At 42.8% G+C, this 18,540-nt stretch overlaps 1 protein-coding gene across 3 annotated transcripts in view; it reads left to right on the top strand.

Moving 5' to 3' along the window:
* The window catches only part of LOC122808944 (dynamin-1-like protein), a 1,240,976-nt gene that overhangs the window by 586,438 nt on the left and 635,998 nt on the right, over window positions 1-18,540 (top strand). For all 3 annotated transcript variants that reach the window (XM_044080100.1, XM_044080098.1, XM_044080099.1), the window contains one exon: window positions 10,902-11,022. In XM_044080100.1, coding sequence (XP_043936035.1) covers window positions 10,902-11,022 — 121 coding nt within the window. The remainder of the gene's footprint in view (window positions 1-10,901; window positions 11,023-18,540) is intronic.

Genomic DNA, 18,540 nt, shown 5'->3' with positions numbered 1-18,540 from the left:
GGATTTGTAATGATACGGACCTTAGGGTTAGGGTGCGGGTTAAGGTAAGTGCATACATGGTGGTATATGCAAGATTTAGTGTAGGGTTAGAAGTAGGGTTTAGTTTAGCATTAGAAGTAGGGTTTTGGTTAGTGTATGTATGTGGTTTATTTAGTTTTTTGGTAGGTAGTATGTAGCGGGTGGTGGGGTGGGACAACTATGACGGTTCGAGTTTTTGAATTTCGCGGTTTAGTGCATTCGGTGTATTAGCGGTTCGCAGAATATGTGTTGGTGTTTTAGTATTCGGTGACTAGGGCTTTCGTGCTTTTAATATAGACCCGTGGAATATTGTACACAGGACAATTATAAGAACACACCAAACTCTATATCAAGCTAAGAACAGAACATGTACAGAGGCAAGATAGCAAATAAATCAAACAGAATTCAACATCAGGAATGTAAGTAGAAATAGTCATGTAATATGTACAGTCACTGGAAATTTTGGGTCAACAGTGATGCCTAAGCAGCCTTTGTATAGGTGGAGTTATGACAACCAAAAGAGAGCCAAAATAATCCAAGAGAGGTGGTGGTAAATGAGATGTCGACTCTAGAGGAGCTGAAAGAGGTGGGGCAGTGTGAGTTGAGTTAGCCAGGGTATGACAGGAGCAGAGCTAGTGATTAGTAATGTGTGTGTGTGTGTATGTGTATGTATATATATATATATGTGTGTATGTGTGTGTGTGTGTGTGTGTGTGTGTATGTGTAATATATATATATATATATATATATATATATATATATATATATATATATATATATATATATGTATATATATCTGGATTTACTTCACTTGACCAAAAACTCATTTGACTGAATTTCATTTCACAGAGACCATTTCGCTGAAAGCTCAAATGACCAAAAACTCATTTGACCAAATCCTTTTTGACCAAAAATAATAGTGGCAGTGTATATGCCCTTTTTCCCACTTTAATGCAACCCTGGAGTTAGTATATATAGTTAAGGGGTGTGTGGGGAAGGCATAGCCCCACCACACGTAATTTGGTTACAAACTACTTAAATCCCCTCTTAACAGAAACTGGACAGTATAAAACCAAGTTAAGTGGGGGGGGCTATGCCTCCCACACCTCCCCCCACACCCGCCCTAATTATATATACTAACTCCAGGGTCGCACTACAGTGGGGAAAAAGGGCATATACACTGCCACTACTATTTTTTTTCAAATGGCATTTGGTCAACTGAGTTTTCGGTCATTTGAACTTTCAGTTATTTGATCTCGATGAAATGAAATTCGGTCAAATGAGTTTTTGGTCAGGTGAAGTGAATCCATATATATATATATATATATATATATGTATATATATAATGTATATATATATATGTGTGTGTGTGTGTGTGTGTGTTTGTAGCAAACTTGATTTGAGGTACTGAAGTGGATTTGAGGGAATTATGAGTAGGGCAGGATTCAGAGCCCTAGGGTAAGCTTCAAAAAAAGGTGGCAAGGTCATATTCAGTTAGATCCAACAACCCTAAAGGTTGAATAGGATGAAAATAAGACAGCGTAGATCTGTCATTAAGGTAAATACATTACTTTCATTTTTTTAAAACTATACACATGTTTTGGAGTGTTTGCTTAATGTGTTAATCTCCTCTTTTAATCACGCAAATTCTAGACCCTCATCTCCGCACTGTCTTCCTCACATAAAATGCAGGAAAGGAGATGCAATTGGCCAGGTATAACAAACCTTACGTGGCACAATTAAATCTTCCATTGCATGAAGTGTAACCCTTGGCTAGGTAGAAACAGTGGTGTTGGTGGTGTCTTAAAATAATTCAACACTGTGAACATGGGCTATGTTTATACGTACTTTTTTTTGTTTGTTTAAGAATTGTAGCTGTCCACAGACATTTCTACAAGCATCCCTTAATGTTATTCTTCCTTCTGTAAACAAAGTTTGGCTTTATTTTTAGTTTTTTTTAACAAACCTGATGAGCCAAATACACATCCGTTTTTTTCTTAAAACTTTAATTTCATGTTACACTGTTGTAAGGTAAAACCTTGGCATTAGCAAATCTATCTTCATGCCCATCTAGAACTTTTATAGAAATAAATTCTTCTTTGCACCTTAGAATAAGTTTCAAACTGGAGTCCCTTTTTTGCAGCAGTTTCCTTAGAAATAGAATCCACTAAATCTGGAGGTTAACTCCTCTCCAAGAAACCTCCCTCTCAGCACAAACATTTCTTTTACAAAGTGTTCATCATTACATATCAGTCATAATAGTCTGAACAACTGGTCTTTCACTAAATTCTTTTTCTGTTACATTGGATGGCAGCTAGAAAAATGTAAGTAGCTAAGTAGCTATTGGATTTTAGTATATTTAATTGTTGTAGGTTGGATTTTCAAATGATTGTGATGAAGTTCTGAAAAATAAACAGAATTAATTTGTTTAATCTATTATTCATGTGCTTTGCTCGCAGCATTTTTTATTTAAGTACAGCCAGTCCGGTATTGTAAACCTTGGCTCTAGATGGATTGTCAGCATTGAAGCGACAGCCTGACCCCATGTGCAGAAAATAGGGAAAAAAGGAGTGATGGATGGATGGATGGATTTAAAGTTTCCCTGATTTTAGCCATTTGTCCACTTATTTTGCTTTTTCTCAATAGTTCTTCGAGAGAGATGTTTCTCTCAACTTTCAGTATCTGTTTAAAAAAAGGAAAAAATATGTATCATCTGAACTGAAAGTGTGTCATCTTACCCGCCTCATGAGTGCAGTTTTTCAGTCGTTGATGCTGAGGTGGCCAAGCCTTTGTTTCTGCCTGCAGTACACTTGCTACACCTCCTCTTCCTCCTCCTCCATTGCTTCAGAATCTATGAGTAATGTATTCAGTTATGATGCCAGAAGGCTAAGAGGACAGTTAACTTGGTTCTTTTCTAGACGGACAGCTGTCTGAGCACAATATTGGTTGGAATGGACAGATGCCTGAGATCAGCTCCTTTCCAGCCCATCATGTGCTCAGGCATCTGTGCATTTCTGTGTTCTAGTAGGCAGCTAAAGGAGGAAGGTAGAACATGCCTGTGTTCAACTGACACATTGCCTCACTGGCATTCAGCTTGGAGTACCCTGCTATCCTCCACTGGCAGTCAACTAAAGCTGAGAGTCCTTCCTTCTGTCTGTATGTGGGTGTGAGGGACCAGTCACTTGCCATTACAGGGACTGCATTACGCACGCACAGACAGGAGCCTTTCAGTTTTCTAGTGCCATAGTAGGATAAATGTTGGAAGATTACTTACTGTGAATTTCTTCAGCTGCTGAGCTCAGATAAGAAACCCTTTTTGGTTTTATTTCTTCCCTCTGCTTTTTCTGTCACTAATTCAGTAGTGTATTCTGCTGCTTTGACCTTTTTCCGGATTGGAAATTTGTATGTAACCGCATGGAATAAGGCTCATACAGTTTATTACAAACTGTTTTCTGGGGTTTTTAACCCTTAAAATGTGTTTTGTGGCCATTTTTGAATATTTAATTGACTTCCTGCACTAAGGCCGTTTTAATACAGTTCCTTGCATTACCTCATGCTTCCAGAACTGCATGTTAATCACACCTGTTGTTTCTGCTGATTAAAAGCTTCATTTGGAAGTTTTGACAGGAAAACTTGCTGATTTTCATTTATTTTTGTGGGTTTATTATTATTGGAGGTAGTTGGTCAGGCTTGCAGGATTACAGCAATTGAACTGAATTTACAGTGTAAAGTTGATTAGTTTATGCTGTCTTATGTTCCACATACCAAGGATTGCTGTGGAATGCATGGCGATGAAAGAAAACTGTGTATTTGAAATGTCTCTTTTTTTAGGTATACTAATAAGCAAAGTAAAGCCGATTAGTTTATGCTGTAGTATAGTCCGTATACCAAGGACTGCTGTGGAATGCATGGAGATGAAAGAAAATTAGGTATTTGAAATGGCTCTTTTTCAGGTATAGTAATGAGCAGAAAAATTGATCTGATGTTATCCATGTCACTATTCCTCACTCTTGGGTCTTTGATCTGACATCGGATCCGAGACAGCAACTTTGCAGACCGCTTCTAGGCTCGAGCTAATCACACTCCCATGATCCCTTGCTGTCCTGTAACCGCTCAGATCTCATTTGGCATGCTCAGCTTCAGATGCAGATTCTCTGGTTCAAGTCTCCAGTGGGGATAAGTAGCATCTTTTCCCATTCGAGTTTTTAGTGTTAGTAGTGTCTCATTAGGTGATCGGTAGTTTTTAGTCCCTCCCGTCCCGTTTTGCTCGGTTATTGTCGCTGTGTGTTTTTGGCTCCCTTTTTGTGTGGCTCCTTTCTCCAGTAGGTTTACTGTTTATAGTTTTTGTAGCTCTATAGTTTTTATAGTTTATTGGTACCTTATATTGTGACCAGTTGTGCTTCTGGTTTTGACTCTAGCCTTTCTTCCCGGTTTCCGAGTTTAGCGCATCCCTTAGGCTTAGGTGTTTTGTTTGTATCCAGCATATCTAACAAGCCTGTTGGGTTCAAAAGGTGCTCCTCATGCAATCGAAAGGTGCCCATGTCTGATTAGCATGAGGACTTCTTTTATTGTTTGGGCACCGACCACTTGGAGGTTGAATGCGATATTTGTGCTGCATTCAACCCCAGGGCTCTGGTCGAACACCGAAACAAACTTCTCCTGAAAGGTTTAGCACAAGGTGGTCTGTTGGCCCAGTCCCCAGCCATGTCCAGACCCTCCGATCATAAGAAGGCGGCCCCCTCTCTTCCCAGGTTGTCTTCATCTAAAAAGACCAGACTGTCAGATCCCAGATCCTTGGATCTGACTCCAGCCTCAGTCCAATCTGTTATGATATCCTTGAATCCCAGCCCCTGCGACTCCCCTTCCAGACCCAGGTCTTCAGCTTTGAGGCCCTCTGATCTGAGGTCACGGGAATCCACTCCCAAATCCAAGGCCTCCGGATTGAGGCCTTTGGATCCAGCCAGGTCAGGACCAACCACAGAGTCGGTTTCCTCAGATCTGAGTCATGTGGGATCCAAGCGTTTGGATTCTTCCATGCCTTCGAATCTGAGGCACTCTGATCTGGAATCTGTGTTGGATCCCGCAATAATTATTGAGGACTCCCCATTGGGTCCTGGCTTGGGGCAGTCCCCTTCACATCCCAGCACAGGAGCTGGTCTTTGGTTAGGCAGGGGAGGTCCGTGGGGTCCAGACGCCCAACCCTGGCCAGGTCCTCTGCCTTATCTGGGTCCTCTAGTAGCCTGCTCCCAACAGATATGAATAAGATGATGAGATCCTTTCTCAAAGCTCAGATTGGGTTGGGCTTGATCCCCTGCCCATCTGGCAGGAGGTCCATCTGCTACCCCCTTCGCTGGCCTGTCCTCGTCTGACTCAGTTAGTTTCAGACTTTCAGGCCCTGGGTTGTATGGGGGAGGAGGCATCCCTTAGGCTTAGGGGTTTTGTTTGTATCCAGCATATCTAACAAGCCTGTTGGGTTCAAAAGGTGCTCCTCATGCAATCGAAAGGTGCCCATTAGCATGAAGACTGCTTTTATTGTTTGGGCACCGACCACTTGGAGGTTGAATGCGATATTTGTGCTGCATTCAAGAGGCCTTTCTGTCAATACCCTGTCAGAGTCCCTGACTACCTATGCTTGGCCTTCCCACGGGCAGATGGAGACCTTGTCCTACTGTGTTGCCCTAGAGTCCTTGGGTGGGGACCCTGGACTTGTTTTCTTGGACTGGTCCCTTCTCCTGGGAGCTTCGGCCCTCGACAGCCCCGGGCTGGTACTGTCCAGAGGCCAGGAAGCGCTGGTTTGCTCTTCTCATGTGGGCCTGCCCGCTGGGAGTGCAGACGGGGCATCTTCCATCCCTTCGGCCTTCCGGGTGGTAGAGAGGACTTTTTCTCCATAAGAGTTTCCTCCCCAGCTTCCCAGGGACCATCCTAGCCCCCCAGAGGGACCCTTTTCATCCTGTTCCAGGTCAGCCCTCTCAAACTTGCCTTCAGGTGGGAGTCCCCCCTTGGGGTCCCCCTCTCTTCCAAATGCTCCCCTGAGACCCCAGAGGAGTTGCCTTGGAAGCGATCATGCAAGAGGAGGCACCTAGACTCCCCTATGGAGTCTCTCATGGAGGATACGGACCTTGATGAAAGAGATGAGTCCCCCTGGTCTCTGTCCGAAGATTTCTCCTGTGGGGACATCTTAGACATACTTAAGCTTAAAGATGGATGGTCTTTCCCTTCCCTCATCCTCCGAGGAGTCCATGTTCGTGAAGGCTTTCAGGACGGGACTATCTACCTCCTCGGTTTCCCCCCCTGCTGATGAACTTATAGACCTCATCACCAGCAGGGAGTTGAAGGGACGGATTCTGTGGAGACTATTCCCAAGCATACTGATAAATTTCTCACCCCCCCCCCCCCGACAAACAGTTCTGGTCTAAGGGTGTGCCAGTCAATGCCGTTGTGGTAACTGCAACTACCAAGAAAGAGCTGGCAGAGCAGAGTATGTCTGTTCACCCCCCTAACCAAGAACCCCGGGCGATTGACAGACGCAGAAAGCAGGACTTTGCCTCAGCTACTTCTGGGCTGCGAGCTCTTAACTACTTGGCACATTTCACCCAAATCCGGAGGGACTTGGTCAAGGAAATTACCACGTCCCTTTCCAAGTCACTGCCTGCCAGGGAGCCAAGTAAGGTGTCCCCAGGCTGTCTACACTCACTTCCTTAGCTAATTCTTTTATGAGGCTGATTGCCAACGCTGTGGAAGGTGCCTCTCGAGCAGCCGATGCAGGCATTGCTATTCACCATCATGCCTGGCTGCTCCTTTGCAGATTTGCAGTCCTTTGTTTCCTTCACCAACACCCCCTTCGATGGATCTACCCTCTTTGTCTGCTTAGTCAAAGAAACACTCACCTGCAGTGATCAGGAAGGCAGGACCTTGTCAGCTGTGAGAATCAAGTTTTCTACCCCTCAGTACTCCTTTTCCAAGACGCAGTGAGGGGGCCAGGAAAATGTGGTTTCACAAGTTGCAGTTGGCCTTTCAAGATGCTCAGGATGAATCCTCTTCTACAGATCAGGGGAGAGGGTTCAATGGCAGATGCCAACCCAGAGGTGGAGGGGGTCCACAAAATCAGACCTCTAGAGAACTTTTCTCTGAGAAGCCCCCACAGCACTCCTGAGGCGCTGCCCGACTGTCCTGCCCTGGAGGCAGTCAGGGGTCATTTGTCTCTGCACCCTTTGGCCTGGTCAAGCATTACAAAAGATTGCTGGGTACTAAACATTTTTCCCAGGGGCTATTCTATTCCCATTTCAGTCTCCTCCTCCATTCAGGAGATACCTCTCTGATGCACCACCCCATCAGAGGGAGTTAGCTCAGAAAGAAGGATCAAGCTTCTTCAAACGAGACCCATCCAGGAGGTCCCCCCAGGACGAGTATCTAGAACTTATTCTTGCTTCTTTTTGATGCCAAAGAAGACAAGGGACCTGCGCCCAGTTCTGGACCTCAATGTGCTCAGTCTTTCCATCAAGAAGTCCAAGTTCTGGATGGTCACTGTCCAGTCCACCGTGCCTCTTTTGCACAAGGACGATTGGATGTGCTCTATGGATCTCCAGGATGCATACTATCATATAAAAATAGGCAGTTGCTCTAGGAGACATCTCCTCTTTTGTGTTGGGACCAATCATTATCAGTTCAGTTCACTGCATGGCAGTGGTCGCAGCTCACTTGAGACTGCAGGGATTCCAGGTGTTTCCTTACCTCGATGATAGACTCCTCACAGCTCCCACCAAGCATCAGCTGGCTGTAGCCACTCAGTACATGCTCCATCTGTTCGATCAGCTAGGGATCACAGTCAGTCTCCCCAAATTGAATCTGGTCCCATCCCAAAATGTGGAGTTCATCGGGATTCAGCTGGGCACTGTCAGAGATTGCAGCGCTCACTCTCCACCATGTTCATCTCGTCAATCTCATGTCCAATGCCTTCTAGATCTTACTCGTCCCCAGGCCCACCTTATTTTCAGGGCCTTTGGGTCCATGGCTGTGGCAAGCTATCTGTTGCCATTAGCCAGGTTCTGCATGAGGGTTCTCCAGTGGACTGTAGTGGTCCATTGGTCTTTCTTGTTTCATCTGATGACAGTCTCAGTCCAATGTGCAGGCTTCATCTCCTTTGGTAGATTCAGTCTCCTGACCTCCTAGCAGGCAGACTATTCTCTCTTCTTCCCTCCAGCGCCATCATGACCTTGAATGCTTTCCTGTTTTGTTAGGGGGACATTACCAGGGAAAGACAGTACAAGGGACGTGATCCCCCGCGGAGACCAAACTGCACATAAACATACTGGAGATCACATGGACAACATGGCTGTTGTGTGGTACATCGACAAGCAAGGGGGCACTCGCTCTTATTTATTTTCTCTCAAGCCCATGAGGGTGTGGGAATGGGCGATGTCCTCAGGGCACTTTCTTCTTGCAAAGCACATTCCCGGTGAGACCAGCATATTGATGGATAGGCTCAGCAGGGCAATTCTGAGTCCTCATGAGTGGTCCCTGAATCCTGCAGTGGCAAGAGAGATCTTCCTTTGCTGGGGCCAACCAAGCTGCGATCTATTTGCTTCCCCTCACAATCACAAATGCAGCTGGTATTTCACCCTGATTCTCCCTGTCGGGAAGTCTCCCAGGGACGATGTAGTTCATGATTAGCCTCCTGGTCTCCTTTACTCCTGTACTCCTATACCTCTCATCCCAAGAGTTCTTCAGGAAGCTCGATGCCTCAAGGCCACCTTGATCCTCATTGCCCCATTTTGGCCTTAGCAGGTGTGGTTTCCCCTTCTACAGTCTCATTTGAAGTAACCCCCTTGGGTACTAGATCCCTTTCTGGATCTGATTTCCCATCCCTCCCAGATCCCGACCCCCAGCCTTCAGACTCTTCATCTAACCACATAGTTTGTCGACTTCCCATAATCTTGAATCACTCCAGGCTTGCTTATCCTGTCAAGACCATTATTCTGGCCTTTAAGAAGTCATCTACCAGGAAGTTAAAAGCCAGTAAGTGGAAAGGTTTTCTTTTTGGGTCAAGCAGTGGAATCTGGACCCCTTCTGCGTTTCAGTCCCAGGCATCTTATTGTTCTTGACTTCTCTCTTTCAAGAAGGAGCTAGCTTTTGTACTATCAAAGTGCAGTTGGCGGCTGTCTCCAACTTTCATGTGTACAAGGCACCTACCTTTTCCTATCACCTTTGCAAGGCATTTTTGAAGGGTGTTTTTCTGCTCCGGCCTCCTGTCAAGGATCCTTCCCTTCCTTGGGACCTTTCCTTTCTGCTGCAGTCTCTTACACAGAGTCCTTGTGAGCCTGCTGCTACATGTGACATGAAATTCTTATCATGGAAAACCGCCTTTCTGGTTGCCATAACTTCAACAAGGTGTTTCAGAGCTGCAGGCTGTCTCTATCAAACCTCCTTGCATGGTGTTTCATAAAGACAAAGTGGCTGTTCAAACTAACCCTTCCTTCATGCCTAAGGGAGCCACAAAATTTGAATCAGTCAGTTCAATTGCCGTTTTTCTTCCCCATCTTTAAAGGGGAATATTTGTTGCACATGCTGGATACTCATAGACTGTTACGGTTCTGCTTGGCTAGAACAAAAGCTTTCCACAGATCTGACCAACTGTTCATGGCATTCTGCCTTAACAGAAAGGGTCAGCCAGCCTCCAAAGGTACTATTTCTCATTGGATTTCAATGTGCATTTCCACTAGATCTATGGCTACATCAGCTTGCCTATCTGGCCCATCATTCTACAGATGAAATTTGTGGGGCAGCCACCTGGTCTTCCCCTCACACTTTTGTCAATCATTATAAGCTTGCCATTGTCTCCAGGAACAGGTTTTCCTTTGGCTCCACAGTTCTTCAGTATGTCCCCTCCATGAGGCCGCCCAGGATTTAGGGAAGCCGGAGACTCTGACCCAAGAGTGAGGAATAGTGACATGGATAACATCAGATAAAGAGTTATGTACTTACCATAACTTGGCATCTCTGTTATTCTGTGTCAGTATTCATCACTATCCCTACCTCCTTCCCCTGTACTGTGGGATTTAACAGAGGCGGAGATGTCCTGTCCGGTGGTCAAGGTCTTCCTTAGTTACTTCTGACTGTAGGGCAAACTTGATCTGAGGGTTTAGAGAGCAGCAAGTGCTCATGGGAGTGGGAGGAGCTCTAGCCCTGAAACTGTCAGCAAGTAGCCAGCTCAGATCTGATGTCTGATCCAAGACCCAAGAGTAATGAACAGTGACATTGCATAACTCAGATGCCAAGTTATGGTAAGTACATAACTTTTTTTTTCTTTATAAATTGAAATGAGAAAAGTAACTGCTGCATTTATAGATGCACATTCGGGGAACTGCATATCTGCATTTGTGCATCTATGAATGCTTGGGAATTTTATAAAACATAAGTTAAAGTCCTTAGCACACAGTAATGTTGAAGGCGTGCTGCAGACATGTTAATCCTGGCAATAGCGCTGTAGGCGCTGTTTGGGGGAAAACACGTCACACTATAAGCGCAAATGAATTGAGATTTTCATGTCTGTGCCAGCATGCGGTGCTTTGTGATCTAAAAGAGCCTCATATTATAGCTCTTGCATTTTTGAATTGAAAGGAGCTAATTGAAGTGGTTTGGTTATCCCATAGTAGTAGCTTTTGTTGTTATGGACACAGCCCACAGGATGGAGGCCAATCTTTCCTGAGAGTACTGGGGGATTCCTCTAAGATGAGCTAGAAGTAGTGGCTAGGGAATGGTAAATCTGTTCTTGTCTACCTAACCTGCTGACACAGTAATCTTCACCAGCAGAAACATTAAAAAAGCAAATTAAAATAAAGGGTTGAAAAGGAGCATAATAATAAAGAAGTTGCTTTGTCTTTTAGGGAGGAGAACACTTGCTGTCATCACCAAATTAGATTTGATGGATGCAGGAACAGATGCAATGGATGTGCTGATGGGCAGAGTTATTCCTGTGAAACTTGGCATCATTGGAGTTGTCAACAGGTGATTATGTATGTATGTATGTACATGCACTGAGCAGTTCTCAGTTTCTTCTTGGCTTGATGGCTTTGTCAGTTATGTTTAATACATTAGTACCGCCTTCTTGGATGTGTAAGATTCCTGCTTTGACAGTTGCATTATTTAAATAATATCGTACAAAAATGTGAATACTGTATGTTAAAAAATGCATCAAGAAATAAATATTGAAATAACACATGGTTATTCATATTTGTGTGAAAATTATGATAAAAATTGTTCTTCAAAAAATATTGAAATGGTGAAAGACTGAGTAAAAGTAAATGCACAATTTCACCTTCCCAAATATGCCCTACAGATGTAATAATGATTGGTATGTTTGCGTGAAAATTATGATAAAAATTGTTCTTCAAAAAATATTGAAATGGTGAAAGACTGAGTAAAAGTAAATGCACAATTTCACCTTCCCAAATATGCCCTACAGATGTAATAATGATTGGTATGTTTGCTCTGAATTTAATAATACAAGCTATTTGCACTACTTACTTGCACAGCCACTGGACAGAGAAAACAGAAAAAAAATAGGTAATGTACTTTCACCTGAGACTGAATACGTGACCCATTATTTTAATTTTGTGTGTAATTTTTGCTTATCAATGAAGTTAAAACAGTTATCTGTGATACTGTTATAATATCAACTGTTGGTTCAGCTTGCTGTTTTTCTGTTTTATGGATTATCTTCATTGATGCTGACTATTATATTCTGCAGTCGCTGAATAAACTGGACTTTTGAATTCACTTAAAGAAGTGGAGTTCCTGGCAGTTAGTGGTTTTCCTTAAAACAGTTATTTAAATTACTTTCAGTAATTAGGACAGACCCATTTATAATATCAACATGTCACTATTACAGAAACAGCATATCTGAATGGCATATATTGACTTATTTTTGTAAAGAAATACATTACTTGAAATGTAAATTAAATATTTAAAACACACTTTTAAGTAAAGCTCAGTCCCATTTAGATGAATTGCTGTGCTTTTATTAGTATTTCAGTTTCCATTTTGTTTGGCTTTTGGCAATTTATCTGCTACTTTCAAAGTCTGTGCATTTTTTGACATTTAAGTATGGTGTTACTAGTGATTATTTTTTATTAGTTTGTCAAATATATGTCAAGCTCCCATTTGAATATATAATGTGTAAAGTTCTTGTGTAAATTACGTTAGGCTTCAGCAACAATCACCTCAGTGATTAATTGTTCACCTCCTCCCCAAGTGCAACTTTATAATCGTTTTTTTTTTCTTTTGCTAGCGTACTTTCTAATGTTTGTTTTTCCTTTTGCTAGCATACTAAAACTCAAACATAAAGTTTTTCTGCATATAAAATGCATCTAGTTCCATATATATCAGTTGTTTATTTATAGTTTATACAAATGTATAATACCTGACAACTAGCCAATTGTTCTTGAGCTGTTTTCTGGATCCCTTCTTGTTGTATCTTGACCTTCATCAGCAAACCCATATCTAAGGCCTGTATTTCCCTGGGTTGGAGGTATATGCCTGTTTTATGAATGAGTAGCCTTTCTTCTAAATTACATTCTAGTCCCATGCTTTCTTCCAGTCCAAAGGTCATTTCCTGGATTAATTCCAGACTGGTGACCTTGAGATATTTTTAGTAGCAGTGTTGTGGCATCCTGCCTCGGAATAGCAGCCTCGACCTCACGTGTCTTTTTAGGTTCCTGTTTTGATTTGCTTTCTATTGCTAATATTGCATCCGTTGTGTAGGAGCAGTTTTAATGTGCCTTAAAATATGCTCATAACTTCATTCAGAGATGCAGCCTTGGATGTGTATATGAGTCATTCCAGTAAAGTTGCTTGCTCACTTAATTTTGTTGCTTATTTGTTGACTTGCCTACACTGACATTTTCTGGCGTGCTTATCGTGGTATATATTCTGATGCAGCCTTATTTGCATATCCTATTTATTCAGTCTGTCTGATCTGAAATGTGAGTCTTTGAGCCACTTGTCTAATCCAGTCTAGCAGAATTAGTGCTTTCTTCCCGTAATGCAGCCATACATCTAGTTACCCCAGATCTTATTTGTCTCCTTTGTGACTATTTCGGTCAGTTAAGTGCTCCACATCTTTTGACAGAATTTTTAGCTCTCAGATGGTAGTTTTTTTTTCAGCATTGATAAATTGTTCACAGTATCTATATTTCTATCAATTTAGAACATTTTTTTTCTTTAGCAGCCTTTTTTCTTACTGATTGACTCTAGCCCCTTTTTGAATTTCACCACTATTTTGTGTTTGTACAGTTAAATTTAGTGTAGTTCATAGTGATAGTGTATTTTTGAATACTACCAGTTAATTGTTGACATTGTGTGACACTTAATAGTTTGTGTGTAATGTATAATAACACTTGGGAGTCTAGCATTTAAAGAGTGTGCTGTGTTTCATTTACTAGAAGGGGTGTGAATGTGTGTGTGCTCGCACGCATAAAAATGTTTTTGTATGTATATGCAATGTACACACAGGCACGTGTGTATGTATGAATATGTGTATATATATATATATATATATATATATATATATATATAATATACATTTTTTTTTAGTAGTTTGAATTACTGTACTTCTCAGTGCCATTGTTTGTATTTATCATTGTACCATGAAAAGCTGTTTTAACAGAACCCCCCCCTCAGTATTTGCATGATTTGTGTGTAGTCTGTTTAGGTGTCGCTCATCTTAAGGTGTCTTGTGAAATTTGTGCTTCCTTGGACCCAGAACCTTGGCAATTAAGGACCTCATTCTGCCTGGTCCAGAATCTTCAAAAACTAGGAAATCTTCTGACAAACCTATTAAAAACAGTGTCCTATGTTCATAGGTTGGTACTAGGCTATCGGCCCTAGGGCCTATACAAGCCTAGCCATAACAATTCCCTGGCTATTTCTTCCTACAGTATTTACTTCCTTGGACCCCTGTCTAGCAGCAGGGCGACTGACGTGACCCCCCCCGGGTGAATTTCCTGTCTCCCATCCAATCATCAAGGTTCCTTTTGAAGAGGGCCAAAGAGGCACTCTGCTTGACATGTATGGGCAGTCTATTCCAGAATCTGGGGAGTCTCTGGGTCAGGAACCTATCCCTCCAGCATGTTTTATTCATTGTGATGACAAGGTTTAGATCCCAGGAGCATGTCTCTCTGAAGGATTGGGATTTCTTTAAGTGTAGCATGTCCAACAGCTCTGGGTTTGACATGGCCTTGTATGTTAAGCAGAGATTGCCTCTGAGTAGACGATATGCGACAGAGTATAGATGGAGTTTTTTTAGACGATCAGCATAGGGCATCTGCTTTAGGCCTGGGATTCTTTTAGTGAGGTATTTCTGTGGCCTTTCCAGTTGTTTTGAGTGGTACATACCAAACGGGGTGTTGTATTCTATAATGGGTCTAATGAGGGATGAGTACAGTGGGACAATGACCTCCTTTTTTCTGGATGAAAAGCCCTTAGTGATGAGGTGTGCCACATAGAAGGATTTTCTGACTTTTGTGGCGATGTGGTTATTGAAGGTGAGACCACTGTCCACCTGTGTCCCTAAGTCTGTTATCACACTTTCAGTGTTTAGTGTACTGCCACCTATGTGGAAAATCATGGGTACATGTTTTTTCATAACTATACATTTCTTGGCATTGAGCTTGAACCCATGGCTCTGGCACCAAGTATCTGTTTCTGTAAGGCCCTTTTGTAGAATATCCACATAATTTGGGGATTCAGTAATGGCTCCCAGTTTGCAGTCATCTGTGAACTTTGTTAGCCAGAGTCTGTTAGTCTTGGCCTGTACTTCAGAGAAGTAGATGCCAAACAAGAGTGGTCCCAGGACTGAACCCTGAGGTACTCCACTTGTCACTTGTCTGGAGCTGGATTTGGAGTCGGCTACTTTTACAGTGTGGGTTCTGTCAGTAAGCTAGTTGGCAACCCATCGAGTTACGTAGGGATTAATGCCCAGCTTAGTAAGTTTATCTATGATTCCAGAGTGGGGGATGGTGTCGAAGGCCTTGGCAAGGTCAGATCTGAAGAGAAGCACAAGTGAGTCTTTGACTCTTATTCTAGTTCCAGGGGTACCCAAGCTCGAGAATCATAGGGCTCTCATTCCAATCTATACTTATCCTCCTGATCCAGAAGTTTTGGATCCAATTAAGATTCACAGTTCTCTGAAGATATTAATTTCTGAAAAATCTCTGAAGAAATTAACTTCTGAAAAATCTCTGAAGAAATTAATTTCTGAAAAATCAGACTGTCCTCCTTCAAGATTTTTCTCAGCCCTCTCTGTGAAATCCTTCACGTCATACAGGGGTACATTTGAAGCTGATTTAGATCACCTAATGCCAGTATTCCTTAAGACCCAGACTGAGATAAGGACAATTTCTTCCCATTCAGCTCCAATGATGGTTGGATCCATGCAGATTACTCCTATTCTGGCTCCCTCACTGGTCCACATCTCCACTCTGGTTTCCTTAGAACCATTATTTCTCCCAGATCCTGTGGCCCAGAGGCAGATGTTCCATGTTTCTTCGACTCCAGGGGATTATATTATTATATTTCCAGCTCACTACACTGGCTTTGTCAGATCTGTTTGAGTTTCAGACTCAAGGACTGGGTTGACAACTTTGGCGCTGTCAACCGAATCATTGCCCATTGCACTGTTGGTGGTACTGACTCCCTCACTGGGCCTGCAACCTTCTTGGCTTTAGAGATCCCTCCTGTGACAGCATCTGTTTCTCTGAAGGGAGCATTGCATCTGTCAGTGAGAATTGCATCTTTAGATCTATTGGAGGTTGGTACAACTTTCCAGGTGCTGGGAAGGATCATTTTTCCACCCAAGAGGATAGATCTACAGGCTCTACTTGATCATGGTTCCACCCCATGGCCCTCTCTCTGTCTTGACTTATTGTGTACAGGCCTCCACAATTCAGAGTGCTAACTTCAAAACTGCTGCCCAAGCACAAAGAAAGTCCTTTAAGAGGTTAGAAGACTCATCCCTTGAACCTGCTCTAAGGATAGAGAGGGATCCCCACAATCTGCTACAGAAGATATTTCTTTAGGTGACATACTGGAGTTGATATGACAGAATGAACTTGCCCTATTCACCACCCCACCCCTGGACAAATGTGTTTTTTTTTTTTTTTTTTGAGGCATACAGAAAAAAACAGTCTACATCCAGGATGGTACCTCCAGCTGATAAATTGACCAGTCTGGTGGCCAGGAAGTCACAACAGGATCTCGATATCTGTGAGGCAGTCCCCAAAAAAACTTGAAAAAGGTCCTCTGTCCCCTGAAGGATAAGCAATTTAGGCTAAATTATCACCAGTTGACTCTGTCATTTGGCTGCAGCCACTAAATGAGAACTTTCAGAATATTCTGCTTGTATTCATCCCCCCAATAAGGAGTTTGGGGTAGTGGATAGGATTGGGAAATGGGTATATGCTTCAGACACCTTCACACTTCGGGCCCTGAACTACACCATTCACATGAACACATTACAGAGAGATCTTGCGCAACAGGTGTCATCTGTTGTGAGAAATCCATTGACATCGTAGTCAAAGACACAGCTAGAAGCTAGAGACCACTCTGACTACCTTGTCTACTATCACAAACCTGTCCATGAGCTTAATGCATAATGCGGCTGATGTGGCTAGAGCAGCTGGAACTGGCACATAAATGAAATGTTGTGCCTGGCTATGTGATTTTGTGGACAACTTCAAAGTATCCTTCACTAATGGTACTTTTGGATGGATCATCCTTGAAAGAGAAGATGCAGAAGAGTGCACAAGATGGCATGACTTTTTCTGCCTTTGGAGTCAAGTTTGAGGGCCCCTCCAAATGCTTATATAACAGGAACCAAAAAGGGCCCAATTCAATTTTGTTCTGTAAGTCTTGCCATCAGTTTGACTGACATTCTAAGAGTTGTGACCATTGCAGAGGTAGCCCTTCACTGGACACAGGCCCAGCGGCAGAGGAGGTCCACAGAATCCTGGATTCGTGGACCCCTCTCTGAATGGAGACCCCAGAGTCCTTGAATGTCTGATTTTTCTCCTCTGGAGGCAGTCTGGGAATGTCTCTCCCTCTATCCAGATTTGTGGTTCACTGTCACATGAGTAAATTGGATAACAGGGATAATGTCCAGAGGCTGCTACATAGCATTTTTGGTAACTCCCCCTGTTGTTCCTCATCTGTTGTGAGGTGTCCCATCCCGTTAGGCAAAGGTTGCTTCAAAAGAGGTGGTTTCCCTTCTTACAAAAAGAGACAACAAGGAAGTTGCACCAGATCAGTCAGGATTCAAGATACTATTCCAGATTCTTTTTGGTTTCGAAGAAATCCAAGCATCTCAGGCCTATACTGGACATCAGTCTTATTAACACTTAAGAAAAACTTGCTTCAGAATCGTCACAATGGAGTTTGTTCCACCCTGTCTCAGGGAGAATGAATGGATGTGCTCAGTGGATCTTCAAAATGCTTACCTTGGCAAAGCAGTTCAGGAGATTTCGACACTTCATGTGGGAGCTAGCCATTACCAATTCAGAGTACTGCCATTTGATCTCACCACATCCCACAGGTTGGTCACCAAGTACATGCTTGTTATAGCGTCTCATGTATGACTTCAGGGATTCAAGATTTTCCCATATCTAGATAACTGGCTGTTTGCTGCCCCATTGATAGATCCTCTTCAGAAGGTCAGGGATTATCTCCTTTGCCTTTGCAACTTCTTAGGCATTTTTTAAACTTATAAACATCCATCCTAAACCCCACTCAGACGTTAATCATTCTAAGATGTCAGCTGGCTACCATTTTTTCTGTTGTGACTCCCTCAGAATGTTAGAAATGTTGAAATCTGCAGTCAAAAGTTTCTTACTCAAGAAACACCGTGTTGCACCTTGGAACTGAGAGTCTTAGGCTTGATTGCCTCCTGTGTTCTGATGGTGGAATTTGCTCAATCTCACATGAGAGTCTTACATTGGTCAAAGAGCAGCCATTCTGTTTCCAAGCCTATAATCATCATAGATTCATGCAGGAAGACATGTACTATTGTTGTTGCAAGCCCTTTCAAACCCCAACCCCCAGTAGCAACAGTGACAGGAGATGCATCCTCCTTTAGCTGGGGGACATTTTGAAAGGAGAATGGTTCAAGGTCTTTGGCTAGACAACAAGGCCAACCTTCATATAAATGTCCTGGAGTTGAGGGCTGTCCTTTTAGTGTTCCAGGGACTTCAGAGCAGTCTTCACAGGGAGTGATATCTATCCAAACTGACAAACATGAGTGTAGTTCAATCTGTCCACAAACAAGGTTGGGGGATAGTATAACGGTTAAAGTATTTACCTTACAGACACACAGTGCAGTATGTCTCTAAGGTAAACACATACAGACAATGTAGTACACTGTTTGATTCTCACTCCTGGTCACTGCTTAGTTATTGGCTAGGCATGTAATAGTCTGTAGACTGATTGGCTAGTATTTCCCTATGAATTTCCTTATAAGTAGGGAACCAGATCCTA

This window comes from Protopterus annectens, chromosome 8.part0 (assembly GCF_019279795.1).
Source record: "Protopterus annectens isolate FY-2018-M chromosome 8.part0, PAN1.0, whole genome shotgun sequence".
In the NCBI taxonomy this organism is placed as follows: Eukaryota; Metazoa; Chordata; order Ceratodontiformes; family Protopteridae; genus Protopterus; species Protopterus annectens.
The sequence above is the reverse complement of the archived record's forward strand: the minus strand, read 5'-3'. Positions and strand labels throughout refer to the sequence as shown.